The sequence below is a fragment of the Amblyraja radiata genome, chromosome 25 (genome assembly GCF_010909765.2).
Source record: "Amblyraja radiata isolate CabotCenter1 chromosome 25, sAmbRad1.1.pri, whole genome shotgun sequence".
Taxonomy (NCBI): Eukaryota; Metazoa; Chordata; class Chondrichthyes; order Rajiformes; family Rajidae; genus Amblyraja; species Amblyraja radiata.
In genome coordinates, this window is record NC_045980.1 from 12,197,574 (window position 1) to 12,216,762 (window position 19,189).

The 19,189-nt window shown below is 42.1% G+C and overlaps 1 protein-coding gene and 1 long non-coding RNA gene across 3 annotated transcripts in view; one reads left to right on the forward strand and one right to left on the reverse strand.

The window, feature by feature from the left end:
- dhx37 (DEAH-box helicase 37) overlaps window positions 1-13,362 on the reverse strand; it is a 37,396-nt gene extending 24,034 nt beyond the window's left edge. Inside the window, exons 1-12 of one of the 2 annotated variants that reach the window (XM_033043180.1) lie at window positions 13,282-13,362; window positions 12,655-12,783; window positions 10,975-11,144; window positions 10,500-10,612; window positions 8,647-9,007; window positions 6,778-6,926; window positions 4,736-4,828; window positions 4,079-4,175; window positions 3,764-3,877; window positions 2,401-2,502; window positions 1,790-1,904; window positions 685-783 (exon numbers count right to left, since the gene is read on the reverse strand). In XM_033043180.1, coding sequence (XP_032899071.1) covers window positions 685-783; window positions 1,790-1,904; window positions 2,401-2,502; window positions 3,764-3,877; window positions 4,079-4,175; window positions 4,736-4,828; window positions 6,778-6,926; window positions 8,647-9,007; window positions 10,500-10,612; window positions 10,975-11,144; window positions 12,655-12,766 — 1,525 coding nt within the window. In that variant the 5' untranslated portion in view covers window positions 12,767-12,783; window positions 13,282-13,362. Of the gene's footprint in view, window positions 1-684; window positions 784-1,789; window positions 1,905-2,400; window positions 2,503-3,763; window positions 3,878-4,078; window positions 4,176-4,735; window positions 4,829-6,777; window positions 6,927-8,646; window positions 9,008-10,499; window positions 10,613-10,974; window positions 11,145-12,654; window positions 12,807-13,281 lie in introns of both variants that reach the window. The other variant, XM_033043181.1, reaches the window with a different exon arrangement.
- A 196-nt stretch (window positions 13,363-13,558) lies between these two features.
- Window positions 13,559-18,834, forward strand: LOC116987282. Its single transcript, XR_004415685.1, has 3 exons — window positions 13,559-13,676; window positions 18,080-18,189; window positions 18,299-18,834. It is a non-coding gene; the product is annotated as an uncharacterized LOC116987282 (long non-coding RNA).
- The last annotated feature ends 355 nt before the right edge of the window (window positions 18,835-19,189 follow it).

Here is a 19,189-nt window from a genome sequence, read left to right on the forward strand (position 1 = left end):
AGTTTTTAAACCAAGAGTCATTCACATATTCCATTTCCCTTTTTATTAAACTTCAGGGGAAAAAAATGCTCATGCGTTGTTGCCAATTGTTTGCATTCTACAAATTTGTGCACTAATGTTTTTCTTTCGAGGTTACAGTTAAATACTTTGCAAGGTGATCGAGCCAATTATTACAAGCATAGTTCATACTCAATGAAAAGTCAAAAACTACAGGCACGTCATATTGGACCATAAGACATAGGAGCAGAGTTAGGCCATTCAACCCACTAGAAGGCTGCACAATAAGAACATTGAATAAATCTCCTCCCCTCCTCCATTCAACTTTAACCATCAGGAACAAAAATCTTTCAATAATTTTTATTTCTCTGGTCATAAACATAATCCAAATGTACCACGACTTCAGACAGCATTGTATTTTCAGTTTAATTACAAAGTACCACATGTTTATAACAATATCAGAACTGGATTTTGCACTACCCGAGGCATACCTGCCCAATTGCTAATAAATGGAGAACATTCAGACACCTATCAACTAAAAGGTCATGAAGAAAGACCAGTAGAAGAAAGGTCCTCCACACACTTTTAAACATTCTCATGTGAATATCCAATTTGTACATATTTGACAAAATATATGCAACGGTTAGTCAAAGATGTATGATGTAGTCTGCAGTGCCGTGCATTTACCTTGTAAAGCACTGCCACGCTTGTACGGGAAAGCTCTTCTCAGCCTTCTGCACAGAGAATGCACTTCGGCCTGCCCTGTCAGAAACACCAAGATTCCTCCTGTCCAGAAATAAATGATCACAAATCAAAATGGGGTGGGAGATTGCAACCTTCACGTGGTCCACCGTTTCGATTAATGCAATCAACCCGACGTGCACAAACATAAGATCAAATAGAACAAGTTGACCTACATACGTAAGAAGAAGACAAATCAGAATTCAGTTCCAGAAGAACATATCTACAGTGTATATTTGAGCGACAGTGTATTGTTTTGTTTAAACAAATACTTGGATCTAATTAGGAAAGGCCAAAACCACTAAGCTACATTAACACTGAGACACAAGGAACTGCAGATGATGGAGTCCTGAGTAAAACACAAAGTGCACGAGTAACTCAGCTGGCCAGGCAGCACCTGTGGAGGGAATGGATGAATTGATATTGAGGGAATTGATCCATTCCCTCCATAGATGCTGCCTGACTTGCTGAAGTATTCCAGAATTCTGTGTTGCACTGAAGTTTATTTACATGCAGGGTCAAATGAGGCACTGCAAAATTTTAAGTTACAGAAGAGAAATAAGGCACAGAAATAGGTATATTGTTCTACCCAGTCTACGCTGACCAATAAGTACTTTTTTTTAAAACACTAACCCTACCTAACCCACTCACCTGTACATCAGGGGTAATATACAATGAACAATTACCCCAGCAAGCTGCATGTATTTAGGATTTGGGAGGAAACCCACATTGTTACATGGAGTATGTGAAAACTCCTCACAGGCAGCAATGGTGGTCGGGATTGAACCACGATTGCAGGAACTGCAAGGCAGCAGCTCAACTTGCTGCTCCACTGTGTCGCTGTGTTGACACAATGGGATATTTTTTACAATAGCACATTTCACTGAACAACCAAATCAACTTTTAGTTAAATAAATGTTTTGATGTTAACATTAAACCCAAGGTGAAGATTTCAGCTCGCTCCAAAAAAATCTTCCACTCACCAAAATGAACCTAAAACTCAATACACAATAATATAAAAACATAAAGGTATTAATGGTACTTTTCTTACCTGGAGGTAACATTCTATGGATCTTGTTAACTTTCCTAAAAGCCTCCCCTGCATAGTCATCAACTGGAGTCCGCTTGTTGAAGTGAACTGTGACAGGAAACTGCCTGGCATCCACCTTAAAGGGTTAGCGGAGATACTATTAATTTACCTGACTGTACCAGGAAGGCATTTTCGCCCACATTATTAAATTATAGTATAGATTGCAGATGGAAATATGAATAAAATATCACAAAACCTTGAAAGCAGCACCACCAGACTCAAGAACAGCTTCTTCCCTCCATTATCAGGCTTCTGCATAAGCTAACTTCCATAATATGCAATTAACATCCATAAGCTAAGGTGCTGTTCAATTCACATTGACGACATTGGACTTTGTACAAGGAACTGACGCACTACAACTCTGCACTCTGTATATTCCCCTTTTCTCTACCTATTGTACTAGAGTTGATTGTACTATTGTCTGATTTGGATAGCATGCAAAAGCTTTTCCCTGTACCTTGGTACACGTGACATAATGATACACCTAAACCACACCTTTTCTTATAACTTATTTCTTAACAGAACTTAACATTGTGAACGTTGCTGCCACACATTAGCAATAATAATGTTACCTTAACAACAGGGGGAGAGGTTGGAAACAGTCTTTTGTTTTCTGTGAAATCCTCCACACGCAGAGTGGCTGACATTACAATCAGTTTCATTGGCTGTCTTTTCTGTAAGGAACATGTAGTGAGGACTTGTTTCATATGCAGAGGCATAAAGGATTAAATCTAGAAAACATCCACTTACACTTACTCAATTACATGAAGAAATTTGATAATAAAATCAGAGTTACACAGATTTTATCTGCACGTTTTATTTGGTAACTTATCCAACGGCTAGATCACAGGATATTTTAACCTATTGTAAAAACATACATGATTCTTTCATTCTATTCTTGGAAGGAAATTATTAATATGGATCTTGGTATTCAGCACATGTAGAACATTATTCTATAATTTAATATAATCTGAAGTAGGGTCTCAACCCGAAATGATGCAGGACGTGGGGGATGAGTTCCTGAAAAACGGTGTGCATTGTGATTTTTCAGAATACAAAACTGCGTAGGTGTCAAGAAAAGTGAGTTGGAAAAATAGTATGTTTATTCATTTACTTTTTATTCCACACCTGTTCCATGACAGTGTACTTTATTCTGTAGATCAGACTTTTGGGTTTATTTATGAATTCTATACAGGCAAATCCCCTGTTACTTGAAACAGAAAAAACTGGAGCACATATGTTACATAAGTTGTTGAAGTAGAAAGAACATGCTCCTGGAACTTGAATACGTGTCATGGAGAATGTAAAAGCAGGAAAGCTATGTTGAGCCCTTGCTTTGCTTTATTTGATCGTGTCTAGATTGTGTTTGATTCTGGTCATCCACGTTTGGGAAGGATCTGGAGAGGGTCCGTGAACTATTTACCATTCCAGAGAAGAGTTTTCAGTAATAAGGTTAGGCAGGAGAAGATGCGTTTCCTTTACCTTGAAGCACTGATAAAGAGATTTGATGGAGATATACAAGATCATGAAAGATAATCATTTGCAGGGCCATAAAGAATAGGACTAATGGGAATAGATCTACTAAGAGCCAGCATAAATCACACTGGCTACATGGCCTCCTCTGTGCCATATCAATTCAGTGATGAAACCACAGCTGAGATTAGTGGCTTGTTACATTGCGGAAATTCAGAATGGTAAACGTAAACGATGTCACCCTGCCTTATTCTTTGATGTTTAGGTAATAACCAACTCAAGGGGTCTCCTTTCAATAAACGTTAAATAAATGTAATGCTGATTATCGCTGGAAGGATCACACCTGGCAAACCGTTTCGTCTTGGAGGTCAGGGGGGAAATTGTGAATGATACAATCGAGGATGTGACATTTAACGATGTCTATGTACACGACTAAAAGAGCAGATGTTAATTCTTTTTTACCTTTTCTCGAAGTGGAACAATACGAGAGAGCAGACCAATCAGGATGTCTGTGTACACACTCCGCTCGTGAGCTTCATCAATAATGATCACTTTATATTTTGTGAGCAAGAAATCCTGGAAGAATTGAAACATTTTTCACTATTTCAAGCTGCAACTGAAGCCACTTAATCTTTGCAGACAAGTTTTTCTGAGACTAATAAGGTCTCTCAGCCCTTTGTTGTCAATTGATAAATCATTGTTGCTAACATATAATCTCATCAACAATAAAAGTTGAATAATTTCCTCACAATGCACAAGTAAATCCATTGAACTCACCCTCTGGACTTCTTTTAGAAGGACACCATCTGTCATAAACTTTATTTTCGTGTCTTCAGTTGTGTTTCCTTCATATCGTATTTGATATGAAACCACCCTTGAGAAGCAACAAGTTAAATATTCAGTGTCGCCACAGCATGCAACAGAAAAAGACTGTTCAGTAATATCTACTTGAATGCATACCAGATGAGGACAGAATTAATGGATAGAGAACTACAGGTAAGAGGGGGAATGTTTCATTGAGATGTGCGGGGCAAGATTTTTTTATAGAGTGGCGAGAGCCTGGAATGTGATGGAGGCAGATATTATAGTGGCCTTTAAGAGGCTTTTAGATAGGCACATAGAAATGCAAGGAATAGAAGGATATGGATCACGTACAGGCAGATGAGATCAGTCTAACTTGGCATAATGTCCGGCGCAAACATGGTGGACCAAAGGCTCATTCCTGTGCTGTACTGTTCTATGTTCCACAACCTGAATGTCACTCACACATTTCCTGCTCCTGGGTTCAACTTTGCAGTTGACATGCGACTCATTACTCATCAAAAAGGTAAGCTTCAATCATATTTAAAAGTGGAATTCTGATCTCTGTGAAAGTGGGATGAACTTCAAGTACTTGCTTACTTAAGTTCACAGTAAAGAAAGAAACATTTTTACCTTTGTGAGAGATTCATTTCTTTGGCAACTCGTTGGGACATGCTTATAGCTGCTACCCGCCTGGGCTCTGTGATGCCAATGATTCCATCACCACTATGGGCAGTAATCAGAAAAACACCGACAGTCTGATGTTAGCTTCAAATTAGCTTCACATTTATTCTAAATACTAATTAGCCATAAAACTGGAAATCCATCATTAAACAACACATAATTTGCTCTGTCTTCATTTAGCTCTCCCCTCTTTCCTCTTTAATCTCAGCAAAACCCTCCATTTCCTTCTCCTCTTAAACCCATCTAGCTTCACTTTATATGTTTTAATACCAGTATATTTATTTTGCTGTAAGAAGCCCTCCATTTACTTCTCCTTCTTAAACCTATCGATCTTCACCTTACGGAATCCCCAATTGTTCCCAATGGGTGCAGGTTTTGTATCATTCTCTGTAAAGAGGTTTCTTCTGAATTGTCCATTTTAGCTTAGTTTAGTTTAGTTTTGAGGTCCGCACCGACCATCGATCCCCGCACATTAAACACTATCCTACACACGGACACTAGGGACATTTTTTACATTTACCAAGCCAATTTACCTACAAACCTGTACGTCTTTGGAGTGTGGGGGGAAACCGAAGATCTCGGGGCAAACCCACGCAGGTCATGGGGAGAACGTACAAACTCTGTACAGCCAGCACCCGTAGTCGGGATCGAACCCGGGTCTCTGATGCTGCAAGCGCTATAATGCAGCAACTCTACCACTGCGCCATCGTGCCGCCCTGAATTGTTTTGGCAATTATTTTATACGTATGACGTCTAGCTTTCCAAATTGGCATAGACTCCGAGATGGAAATGTGTCCTCATGGCCACTTGTACAATGTATGACAGACACACACATTAAACACTACTTCTGAAATATGGTTCTTTTGAAATCAACCGGGGAATGAGGAGTTCTATGCACATAAGCAACTGTGTCACATTCAACACATATGACAGAAGACAGTTTTCTATCACTCCATCAAACTACTGTTCAATCACACCTCAACATATTCTTGTATGAAATCAAGCGTTCATCTTTTATCCTTGTAGTTCCAATATCATTTTGCAAAGTTTATGCATTTTTTTCTATGTCACATCTTGTTAGTGCCATTTAACGGAAAATTAGGTTAGGTGTAAGGCATCTAATCTTGCATGTGAATGTTTTGCAAAACAAACATTTTGCAAATGTTTTTATTTGAATTGATATTTCATTTAACCAAGATAAATAGAATGGCTATAAATATTTCACCCACTCAAACATTTTCAAATGAACTACAAGGTTGAATGCTGTAATTTAGATACATTTGTATAGGTTCACTATGAATGGTTTACTATGAATAGCCTACTCCTGCACCTATTGTCTAATGTCTATAAATTTTATTTTACGAAGACAGAATAAATTAGGCATGAGAACCTGATATTTTCCATCAGTATTCAGAGGAATGGGGAACACTTTTCATTTGCTAATATTTTATGACTAAATATGTTCACCATTGGAAATATAAATAACTTTTTATAAATATTTAGAACTGTAGAAACAAATTGCAGATGCTGGAGTAATGCAGCAGGTCTGGCAGCATCTCTGGAGAACATGGACAGGTGACCTTTCAGGGTCGGGACCCTTCTTCAGACTGATTGTGGAGGGGAGAGGGATGGAGAAAGATGGCCCGAAAAGTGGAGAGGCTGAGCAAAGCGTGGCAGGGAATAGGTCGACATAGGCGAGGGGGATATTTTGACACGCAGATGATTGGAACAAAAGTCAGAGATACAAACAACAGATGCGAGACAGGTTTAAAGATTTGCGGATTGTGAAGCTTTGGGGAGGAAGGTGGGTGTGGGGAAAATAGGTGGGAGTCCAGGATGGGCCTAGGAAAGGGGGTGAAAAGACAAGAGACGATGTGTGGGAGTAAGGAGAGGTGGAGTTAGTTAGAGGTTAATTTGAATTGTAGAATTCAACATTCATACCGTTGGATTGTAAGCTACCCATATATTAGAACTGCCGTTGTTGAGCGTACCTGGCATATCCAGCTTCATAGAGGAACTGGGGGACTTGTGTCGTTTTACCACTGCCTGTCTCACCACACACAATTACAATTGGGTTATCTTTAATGGCCTCCATTACAACTTGTTCTTCTGCTAGAATTGGTAACTTGAGGCGAGCTTCCTGGAAGAACAATCAGAAAACACATTTGCTCAAGAGAGTAAAATCATCTATTGATTAACATAGCAGATGCAGTAATAATATTAATAGAATAAAATGTTTTCTCCCCCGCCACGACCCAACTGGGGTGATGTACGTCATGAGATGGAGAAACACACAAAATTACAAAAAGCCAAACCTGTAACTTTGTCATTTGGAGCCATCGAGTTAAATCTTGCTACAAAAGTCGAGTAGAAATTGTTAACGTTATTATTCATAAATTGTAGTGACCACTTGCAAACAATATCAAAATCTCAATTTTTAAATAAGATATTTCAACAGCTGAATTTTATGGAGACACAATGAACTGCAGATGCTGGAATCTTGAGAAAAACACAAAGTGCTGGAGGAACTCAATGGATCAGACAGGGATCTGGATATGGAGGGAATAGACAGGTGATGCAGTCTGAAAATGGGTTCTGATCTGAAACTTCGCCTGTCCATCCCTTCTACAGATACTGCCTGACCCGTTGAGTTCCTCCAGCACTTTGTGTATTTAGCTTACTTTTACATCAGGCATAGAAACGATCATGAAAATTCCATCCATCAGGACAAGGAAGACGCCATTTATGTAAATCAAAACACATGCTGACCCATCTTGATCTGTTCAATGTGCATATTGTGCAACAGGCATATAATTGGTAGGGTCCTGATGAGACTATCTGGGATATTGTGGACAGGTGTTTCTCCCTAACCACAGATATACCTGTGATAGAGAGTGCAATGATGGTTCATCAGATTAAATATCTAGGTCGATGGAGTTGCCCTCTGAGGAGAGGTTAAGAAGATTGAGATGATTTCAGTGAAATGTGATTCCACCAATGGCTTGTCCAGAATCAGAAATTACAATCTTAAATAAGGATATTGGTAAGATTATTTTTCCATGATGAGGATAATCGGGTTAATGCAGGAAACTGGGGTTGAAGTAGAAGATCAACGGCTGTTTTATTTAACAGAACAAGCTTGATGAAACATTTTTGCTTTGCTTCCTTAAGGGGCTGTCCCACTGCGGCGACCTATTTGGCGAGTTTAGAAGAGTTTAGGAGAGTTTGAAAAAATGGCATGTTGAAGACCTCCTTCGACCTCCTTTGACTATGTCGAAGACTAGCCTCGACTAGCTTCAACTAGTTTCGGGAAAATTGGGGAGTGGAGAGTGAAGACGACCTCCTTCGATCTCCTACGACCTCCCTTCGACTATGTTGAAGACTCTCTACGATTACCTTTGAATACCCTCGATCACCTACGAATAACATGCCGACCTTCTACAACATACTTCGACTAAACCTACGAGTAAAAAGAGTATCGATTTTTTCCATGGCGACCTATTTTTACTCGCGGGCATTTTTCAACATGTTCAAAAATACGCCGTGACCTAGCTGAGGCCTCGAGTACGCGGGGACTACTCTCGAGCATGAAGGAGAGTTACAAAGACCTCCTAGGACCTCGCGTCGACCATGCTGCGAGTATGAGTCGAGGGCAAACTCTTCTTCAGACCCGAAACGTCACCCATCTTTTTTCTCCAGAAATGCTGCCTGACCCGCTGAGTTGCTCCACTACTTTGTGTCTATCTTCAGTACAAACCAGCATCTGCAGTTCCTTCCTGCACTATATTATCTACTGATGCCAAAAGAGAAGTGAGGTTAAGTTGCAAATGAAAATAGTAATTTACAGTGTATCACAATACCTGAATCTTTGGGATCCTGTTCACTGGAATGAAAATAGCTGGCTCTGAGGAAGGCTGCTTCATTGAGTTTTGACTAGTTTCCTTCTTCACCAATGGCTTCTTTGTCAGTGCTTCTGAAGTGCTTGAGTTTTGAATTTGTTCATTGCTGACATTCTTCTCATTTGTATTTGGCCGAGTGGTGTCTCTTTCTTCACTTTCAACATCATCCATTTGTTCCTCTTCAGTATCTGAACTGTCTGTAGATGTGCTGGTTTCAGACTCTGGTGCTTGCTCCACATCCTCAGAGTTTCTTCTGAATCTTTTCCTGTTCGCCCCACTGACACTGCTGATTCGGCACTCACTTTCAACTTCAGGTTCCAACCTAGGATGTAGAAAGTTGTCATCCTTTAGTATAAACAAAGGAATGTCTAGTATGCATGTTATTCATTCAGCACCTCCCTGTCTCACGGAAAATGCAAAACAGATAAATTATTATGGTTGTGCAGCTGGTAGAGCTGGTCCAACCCTGGACCCGGGTTCAACCCTGACCTCGGGTGCTGTCTACGTAGAGTTTGCGCATTCTTCCTGAAACCGTGTCGATTTCCTCCGGGTGCTCCAGTTTCCCCCCCACATCCCAAGGATGTGCAGGTTTGTAGATTAATTGGCCTCAGTAAATTGCTCCGTGTGTAGGGAGTGCATGAGAAAATGAGATAACATAGAACTAGTGTGGACGGGTGATTGATGGTTGGCATGGACACAGTGGGCTGAAGGGCCTGTTTCCAAGCGACATCTTTCAAACTAAATTACCAAAGAATTAATCAACTCTTCATCAAGAGAACATAGTATTCAGTAACTAAATATTATAAAACCTCAAAGCAATTTTCCTCAAAGCAACATAGTTTCAGATGTACACTGTTATTATATTTCCAAGGCAGGTATTAAATTTGGCTCCAACATCCAAATTATATTACGGTTGCAGTTTATGGCACTCCATTTATATGTTGCAGGATAGACATAAATTTGTCAGGTCCTTTATGTTATTTTCTTGGCCACGAATAATTCAAGGAGAAAGCAAGAAACACAATTGTAGGGCACATGAGTTTAAATCAGTATTCTTATTAACTTAGGATAAACCTGTCTAAATCACAAATACCCAAGAGGGATCTTCACAAAAAGGAAACTATTAGAGCATCAGTACATAGCATCGTAACAATGGTCAAATAGATGAAAACACCATCATTATTTCATTATCGGCAGACATACAGAAAGAGCTGCTCTATGTCAACTTGTCCACAAGGAGTGTTCCTGAAATTGAAAATTCCCCTAAAAGCCCAATTCTCCAAATGATAATTCAAAGGAAATTCTAATAAATTTGATGGAAAAGGCTGTGACTTTAGATTTACAAACATACAAACAACAGATATTTTTTTGAATCTTAGGTGTGCAGATTCAAAAAATAAAGAAGCAAACTGGTGGAGGAACTTACATAGGTGATGTTTCTGGTTGGGAGCCTTCTTTAGTCTGACCTGAAATATCACCTATCCATGTTGTTCAGGGTGTTGTGTAGGAAGGAACTGCAGATGCTGGTTTAAACCAAAGATAGACACAAAAAGCTGTCTCAGCGGGTCAGACAGCATCTCCGGAGAAATAGATAACATTTCTGGTCAGGTTTGTTCAGGTGTTGCCTGACCTGACCTCTATCAGGCTGATTAAGGGATTATGGCAAGTGAACTAAAATCAGGTTGACAACAGCCAGATCCATCCTCCGTGGACTTGGAGAGGGAGTTACTGGTTGCAACCCTTTCAGTATACATTGTAACTGTGCAAAATTTATTCACCAAATAATTCTCTTGTACAATAAGAAAACAACATACAGTTTAGTCTGGTACAAGCGTTCACCGATGCCAATTTTTGAGGTGGTGTATAAAAGCTTCATCTCGGACTCCGGGACTTGACATTCTGCCAATTTACTCAGAATATCTTTCCTCTGTGATGAAAAAATGGAAGAGAATTGGAAAGGTTATCAACAAGACAAAATTATGATTTTTTTTAAAGATCAAACAAAATATTCTTTTTTGTACTCTATATAAATTTACTGGGTGAAACTGAATCTTGACTACCACTTGTTACAGTCAGTAGGAGGTTAGTTTAATCGTTAATTTAATCTAGTCGTCCGTTAAGGTTGAATTTAACTTTTAATGAAGGAAATAAACATTCTTTGGAAAAACCTGTAGAACAGCTATTCAAAAATAAATTTGCACAATATGGATCCTACATGAAATCAATGTTAAAGCAGCGATACCAAATGGAATCATCCAACAACAGTATTCAATACTGAACATTGATCACCTGAGCTTTCTTTTTCTTCTGCTCCAAAATTTTCTCCAGCTGTTTCCTTTGTTTTTTGGTCAGGGGTTTCTTTGATGCCCTAACTTCCTTGTTCTCCTGCTTTCTTTTGGCTCTTTTCGCTGGTAGAACCAGTGCGTTACTTTCATCTATTCCTTTTAACGTAACTCCACCTGCGAAAGCACAAATATTTGGAAACTTAATTCTTGTATGTTCAGCATCGAGCACAAAGTCATGCTGCACAATCTGGTACTATATACGTACAAAAATATATTACAACAAAATATTTTTATAGTTTATCAATCAGTCTGGAAAATGATTATTTACACTTGGATTTGGAGAAAGAAAGGAGCGAGAAAGAAAAAGGGAAAGAGAGAAAAAGTAAAGAGAAAAAAAAGATGAGAAAGACCGATGAGAGAAAACGAAACAGAAAAAGAGAGTGAGCCGTTATGTCCCTCTTAAATTCAGCTCCCACATACACACTGGCTTCACAATTTTTTTTTGTTTAAGTAGGATTAGATCGGACATGCAAGGTTTATCCCAGTAAAGGTGTTTGAGGTATTTATCATTGCTCCTCCTTGTGTACAATTCTTAGCATTTTAGCCTATTCATAGGATCTACACACTAGGTCATGGAATCATACAGCCCCCTGAACCTATCTACAGTGAACCCATCTACCCGCATTAGGCTCATAGCCTTCTATGCCTTGGCAATGCAAATTTTGAATTGTCAATACAGAGAAGTGTGTATAGAAAGGTATAGAAGTGTGAAAACGTACACCTCCAGATTCAGGGACAGTTTCTTCCCAACTGTCATCAAGCAACTGAACCAACCTACCACAACTAGAGTGCAGTCCTATCTACCTCATTGGTGACCCTCGGACTATCTTTAATCGGACTTTACTAGCTTTATCTTTCACTACACATTATTCATGTTATTTCCTTTAACACATATCTGGACACTTTGAATGGCTCGATTGTAATCATGTATTGTCTTTCCGCTGACAAGTTAGCACGCAACAAATGCTTTTCTTTGTACCTCGGTACACGTGACAATTAATCAAACTAATCTACATGTTTTTAAATGCCATTTCATATCTGCCTCCACCACCTCAAGCAACATATTCCAGACTTCAACCATATTGAAATCCCCTCCAAATCAACTTCTCACCTTAAATCCTCTAGACTTGGGCAACTCCACGGGGGGAAAAAATTACTATGTACTCAACCTATTCCCAATTTAATTTTATATACCTCAATCAGGTTACCCCTCAATCATTTTGGCTCCAGGGAAAACAAACCCTGTCTATCCACTCTCTCTTTAAAATTGTGTGCTCCATTCCAGGCAACAACCTGGTGAATCGTGTGAGATGGACACAAAGTGCTGTAGTTACCCAGCAGATCAGGCAGCATCTCCAGAGGAAGAGGATGTGATGTTTTGGGTTGGGACTCTTCTTCACACAACTCCTCTTAGAAATCTTCCCTGCACTCTCACATCCTTTAATGAATATTGTGTATTATATTCAGATAACTTATTAGAATTACTTTAATGAAGCTGCAAGCCAGAGCTTCTACAATTCTGACACTAGGCTATAGAAGTTTGTTTTTTAATTCACCAATGTACATCACTGGCGAGATGAAGATTATACATTTCTTATTCAACCTGTTATTTTCTCATACACACCTTCCAGATCAATCTCAACCTTGACGCAATCACTGGGTTGCTCTGACTTGGTTGCCACCGTACTTTGCTGAAGTCGTGCCTTCCAGTTGTGCCTTTTACGTAATCTTCCCATTACCGAAAATTCGCAATCTGTCACCGAGGAAAAACACGAGCTGTCAAAAGATGAGGCAACAGGAATGTGGGTGAGGGACTGATTAAAACATAGGGGAGCATCGAGGGATGACGAAGAACGGCGGAGGGACAAAGCTCTGGGTCAGCCCGGGGTGTGCGTGTGTGTGGGGGGCACAGAGCCCAGAAGCGAAGGGGGAGACACAGACTGAGTTCAGGGAAGGGAGGTGGCATCGTAGAGCTCAGGGTCAAGGGGGGAGACACAGAGCCTGAGTTCAAGGGTCGGGGAGGGGGGGGGGGGTATAGACCTTAAAGTGGGGAGACAGACCCCGGTGTCGGGGGGGGACGTCGGACTAAGGGAAGCTGCACACAGCCCACCGACCCTCCACCCCCCTTCCTCCTCTCTCCCCCCCCCCCCCCCCCCCCCCCTCCTTCCTCCTCTCTCCCCTCCCCCCCTTCTCCCTACTCTCCTCTCCCCTCCCATCTCTTTCTCTCCCCCCCCCTCCCCCCCTCTCCTACCTCAGGTTTCACCCAAACGTGCTTCTCTCTCGTTCCCCACACATGTCCCCACCGGAAGTGTCCGCCGGCACCCGCCAATGTGATTCCGGCTGAAACCCTCGGCTCGGAAAACAGTTCCGGCAACAAACCGAGTGTGTCGGAATGAGCTGCAGGTGCTGGTTTACACCGAAGACAGACACACAAAGCTGGAGTAACTCAGCGGGACAGGCAGCATCTCTGGAGAGAAGGAATGGGTGACGTTTCGGGTCGAGACCCTTCTTCTCCCCAGAGACGCTGCGTGTCCGGCAACAAACAGCCGCCGCCGAGCGAGTCTCGGAGATGGAGATGGACATGGACATGGACATGGACATGGACACCAGGAGTCATCCTGGGGGCTGTCAAAATACTTCTTACAAGTACATTTCCCCCACTTTTGTTCTTTAAAGCAGTCAGAATCAAACCTCCTTCAAACATTCTGTCAAAGAGCCGCTGCATTAAACTGGATTTTATGCTGAATATAGACACAAAATACTGGTGTAACTCAGCAGGACAGGCAGCATCTCTGGAGAGAAGGAATTTTTCAGGGAAACGACCAGGTGCGATAGTGATGTTGTTGTGTAGTCTGCAAGGAATTCAGTAAGGCGTTTCACTAAGTTCTACACTGGGAAAGGTTAAATCCCATAGCATCCAGGGGTAATTTGGCATTCACATCAGAAATTGGCTTGATGATAGGAGGCACAGTGTGAAGGTAAATGCCTGTTTCGGTAGAGTAACTTTCCCTCTGCCCTCCAATTGTAGGAAGTTAAGAGTAACTGCCCTCTACTTTTGGTTAGTTAGGAGTCCAAGCATAATGTGTGGTACTTCAAATGAGGCCACACATCAAAGTGAAGGCGTTTTCCAAGAGCTACAAAGCGTCCCCCTGCCCCCATCTTGGCCGATCCGATCACATCAGTCTGTACTTAACACCTGCATACAGACCCCTCATTGCAAGGACAAAGCCAACAGTTCGCACCATCATGGTCTGGCCAGAAGGAGCCATGGGCAGGCTACAGAACTGCTTTGAATACACTGATTGGGACATCTTTAAACAGGCTGCCACTCACAACAACCACACAGACCTCAACACCTACACCTCATCAGTATTGGATTACATCACCTTCTGTATGAATAGTGTCACCACACAGAGGACAATACTGACACTCCCCAACCATAAGCCATGGATGAATGGCGCTGTAACTGGTCTGCTGAAGGTCCGGGATGCAGCTTTCCACTCAGGTGATGCAGAGGCCTACAGAACAGCAAGGTCCAGTCTGAGGAAGGGCATCAGGGAAGCAAAGCACCGCTACACGAAGCGTATCGAGGAGCATTTTAACAGCTCAGACTCTCGACGCGTGTGGCAGGGCATCAGAACCATCACCAGCTACAACAGCTCCACACACGCACAAAGCTCATCCCTCCCTGACGACCTGAACTGTTTCTTTGCCAGGTTTGATTGCGCCGACAGCAGTGACAACACACGGGCACAGCAGGGACCCTCACCACCGGTGCTGACTCTGAGCCCCCACGACGTGAGACGGACCCTGCAGCACATCAACCCCAACAAGGCCACCGGACCTGACGGAGTACCAGGGCGGGTTCTGAAGCACTGCGCAGGGGAGCTGACTGCGGTGCTCACGGACCTGTTTAACACATCCCTGCTGCAGGCCTCCGTCCCCACATGCCTCAAGACAGCCACAATCATCCCTGTGCCAAAACAATCAGCCATCAGGTCCCTCAATGACTATCGGCCAGTGGCACTGACACCGGTGGTGATGAAGTGCTTCGAACTTCTGGTATTGGGACACTTGAAGACCAGCATCCCCCCCTCCTTAGACCACCACCAATTTGCCTATAGGGCAAACAGGTCGACGGAGGACGCAGTGTCACTGGCCCTCCACTCCACCCTGACACACCTTGACCAGCGGGACAGTTATGTGCGGATGCTATTCATAGATTATAGCTCCGCCTTTAACACCATCCACCCCCATAAACTAGTCACTAAGCTGGACCACCTGGGCCTCAACACACACCTGAGCAGCTGGGTCCTGGACTTTCTCACCGGCCGACCACAGACTGTGCGCATGGGGAGGCAGGTCTCCTCCAGCATCACCTTGAACATCGGTGCACCACAGGGCTGTGTGTTGAGCCCCTTCCTCTTCTCCCTCTACACTCTCGACTGCAAACCCACCCACGAGGCCAACACCATATTTAAGTTTGCAGATGACACCATCGTGGTAGGCAGGATCACGAGTAACAACGAGGCCGCCTACAGGACAGAGGTAGAGAACCTGGTGAGCTGGAGCCGTGAGAACAACCTGATCCTCAACGCAAAAAAAACAAAGGAGATGATCCTGGACTTCAGGAGGAGACCGAAGACCTTCGTCCATCAGCCCATCACCATTAACGGCGAGACAGTGGAGGCTGTGCAGAACATCAGGTACCTCGGGGTCAACATCAGCCACGACCTGACCTGGACCGTCAACACCACGGCGACGGCCAAGAAAGGACTTCAAAGGCTTCACTTCCTGAGGTGCTTGAAGAGGGCACGTCTCCCACAACAGCTGCTGGTGAGCTTCTACGGGTCAGCCATTGAGTCAGTTCTTACATACTGCATCACAGTATGGTACTCTGGCTGTACCGCAGAGAACAGGAAAGCTCTCCAACGCGTCATCAAGACTGCTGAGAGGATCACTGGCACCCAGCTCCCCAGTCTGGAGGACATCTACCGGACCCGCTGCATCCGGAGGGTCAAGGGCATCCTTAGAGACAGCACACACCCTGGACACTGTCTCTTCACCCTTCTGCCCTCAGGAAGACGATACAGGATACTGAGCGCCCGCACGACAAGACTGAAAAACAGCTTCTACCATAGAGCTGTGACACTACTGAACTCTATCCCCCTCCCACATTGATCCCCCCCCTCTCTCTCACACACCCGCCAATACTCCTGTATGTTTATGGTTATAGTTAAATTTTTTAATAGTTCTTTTTTTTTAAATTGTATTTTTATACATATTCCTGTGCAGCTGGAGGACTGCTCCAACAGAATTTCGTTGTCTTGTACAATGACAATAAAGATTATCTTATCTTAATCTTAAGGTTAGCCCTTGAAATAGCATGGGTTCAGGGTAGATGGGGTCGTAGACTCTGGTAACTCTGTGAGTAAATAGAAACTGGTGTCTTTCAGAGCAATGAGGTTGAAAATAATACCAAGATAGGTTTTGCAAGTTATTTTATTGTTAGCACCACGTGGGGGAGCTTTATGCCAGTAAAACTGACAGGAGCAATATTTCTTAACAGCACAATATTGTGCTATTCTGGATTAATTTTCAAATGTTTAAGAACTCCTCGGCAGTAACTCAAATTAAAAAAAATACAATTGCAAAGTGTTTTGATGATTTACTATTGTGCCATAAAAATGTGAATATTCTTTTAGATTCACAACTGATATTAGGCTTGAAATATTAAAAACAATGAGAGAGATGAAGGGATTTTAACAGGTTCATTATCTAAGGTACAGAAAAACTTCAGTGAATAATATGATTTCATATATATATATGCCGAATATCGTCATATATATTACATAAACCTTATCTCTAAAGCCGCATCTCTAACTTAAACTAAACTGCCCCTGAACTACCTCAGAAAACACTGCAACTTTCTCTGTATAGCTTGTGTGTATATATGTGTGTGTGCGCGCAGGCCACACAGAGGAAGTGGCAGCGTATTTTGAGGTAATTCAGGGGCAGTTTAGTTTTAGTTTAGTTGAGGTTAGAGACGCAGCATGGAAAACAGGCTTTTCAGTCCACCGAGTCCGCACCGACCAGCAATCACCCGTAGAGCAGTTCTACTGCTACCCACTAGCAAAGATACTAGATACTCCTCTAGTATCTTTGCCCACTAGGGACAATTTATCAAAGCCAATTAACCTACAAATGTGCATGTCTTTGGAGTGTGGGAGAAAACCGGAGCACCCAGAGAAAACTCACATGGTCGCAGGGAGAACATACAAACTCCGTACAGACAGCACTCGAGGCCAGGATTGAACCTGGGTCTCTGATGCTGTTTGGCAGCAACTCTATCACTGCGGCACTGTGCCTGCCCAGTTCTGCGGAAGAGAAATGCTATAAATTTCACAAGACCAGGGGAAGCCAGGAGTCCCATAAAAGTAGTATCTTGCTGTTGTCCTGCTAAAATGTCAAAGATAGTGAATCTGCTCGCTCTCTGGAACTCCCAGTTGGCAAATGTCCATCCTTATTGATTGACTGATATTGCACGGATTGTAGCTGCATAATCCATCTGTTAATCTTTAAGGATAGATCACAGAAGCATAGAAATGTATTACACAGAAGATGGATCTTTCGTTTGCATAGATGAAAGTGGAATTCATTGCCACAGAAGGCGGTGGAGGTCTTAAGGTAGAGCTAGATAGATTCTTGAGTACAGGTGTCAGGGTTTATGGAGAGAAGGCAGAAGAATGGGGTTGAGAGGGTAAGATAGATCAGCCGTGATTGAATGGCGGAATAGACTGAATGGACCGAATGGCCTAATTCTGCTCCGATCACATGAACTTATTAAGATAGGCTTTCATGTTTGCCAGAAGAACTTTCCAATTCTTGGTGCATGAAAACCGTGTGAGTAATTTCATAAATGACAAATCTCTACCCTGTGGTGATTGATCATTCTCTAGTTAAATAGATCTTTCTGATTACTCTGTCATGAGGTCCCTTAATTTTATAAGATGGAATTAAATCTGTCATCAGCTTTCTCTGTTTCATAGATAACCCACCCCAGCCTGGTCAATTGCCCCTTCCTGATGAAATTCCTAAGTCGTGGCAATATCCAGGTATAAATCGTTTCCATGCCTCGCACGTTTGCAGACATCTAAAGGTAATATGGTGATCAGAACTTTATACAGTGTTCAATCTGTGGCCTAACCAATGGTTTACATAGTTCTAGCATAACCTGTGAAATGTGCTCTTTGCATTTCCAACTGCAGAATCATGGATACATCACGGAGAGGAACGTTGCAAGAGAGGCGTTGGCTGGAGACCCTCAGCAGCCTGGGGCTCACCTAGATCGGGCACTGCTCATTAGAACTAGAGCGCGGACTGGACCTTGAAAATGGAGCCGATACATCGTGCCTGTTGCATGTGGGATCAGTGGACCTTCTGCACACTTTGCTAATTGGAGATGTGCTTAGGTATGGCAATACTCTACTGGACTGTATGTAAGAAAATAATTTCACTGTGCGTTTGCACATGTGACAATAAAAGCATAATTGAACATCTTTACTTATGGCTCAGAAGGAATTTAGGAATAAATAAAATCTGTAAACATCATAGTATTTTTCAAATGCACCCTTTGGAAGAGGCTGTTCTTGTATAACCACCAATAATTCATGCAATTATTTATGGTGCTTTTATGATAAAATAACGCCTTCAGTGTTTGCTTTTGGTGCATGTCGGAGAAATTGGATCAATGAAAATGTATTTCATGACAGGACAAATCGTGTTGGTAATTGAGAGTAGACAAAAATGCTGGAGAAACTCAGCGGGTAAGGCAGCATCTATGGAGCGAAGGAAATAGGCAACGTTTCGGGTCGAGACCCTTCTTCAGACCCTTTCTCAATTTTATAATTGAGAAATCACTTTACATATCTGATTTTTATCGGGTCTGCATCCTCATTCAATCCTCAGCAGATAGAATGTAATTTATCTTTGGGATTGCCCTTTTCCTTAGAACTATTCTTCATCACAAATTCAAAATGAAAATTAAGTGCAAATATATAAATGCAATTTAGTATAAATATATAACTGCTCACTCCAAGTTAATTTTTTATCATTTGTAAATGTATGGCTTAATGTCTGTATTTTGTAGCAAGTGTTAA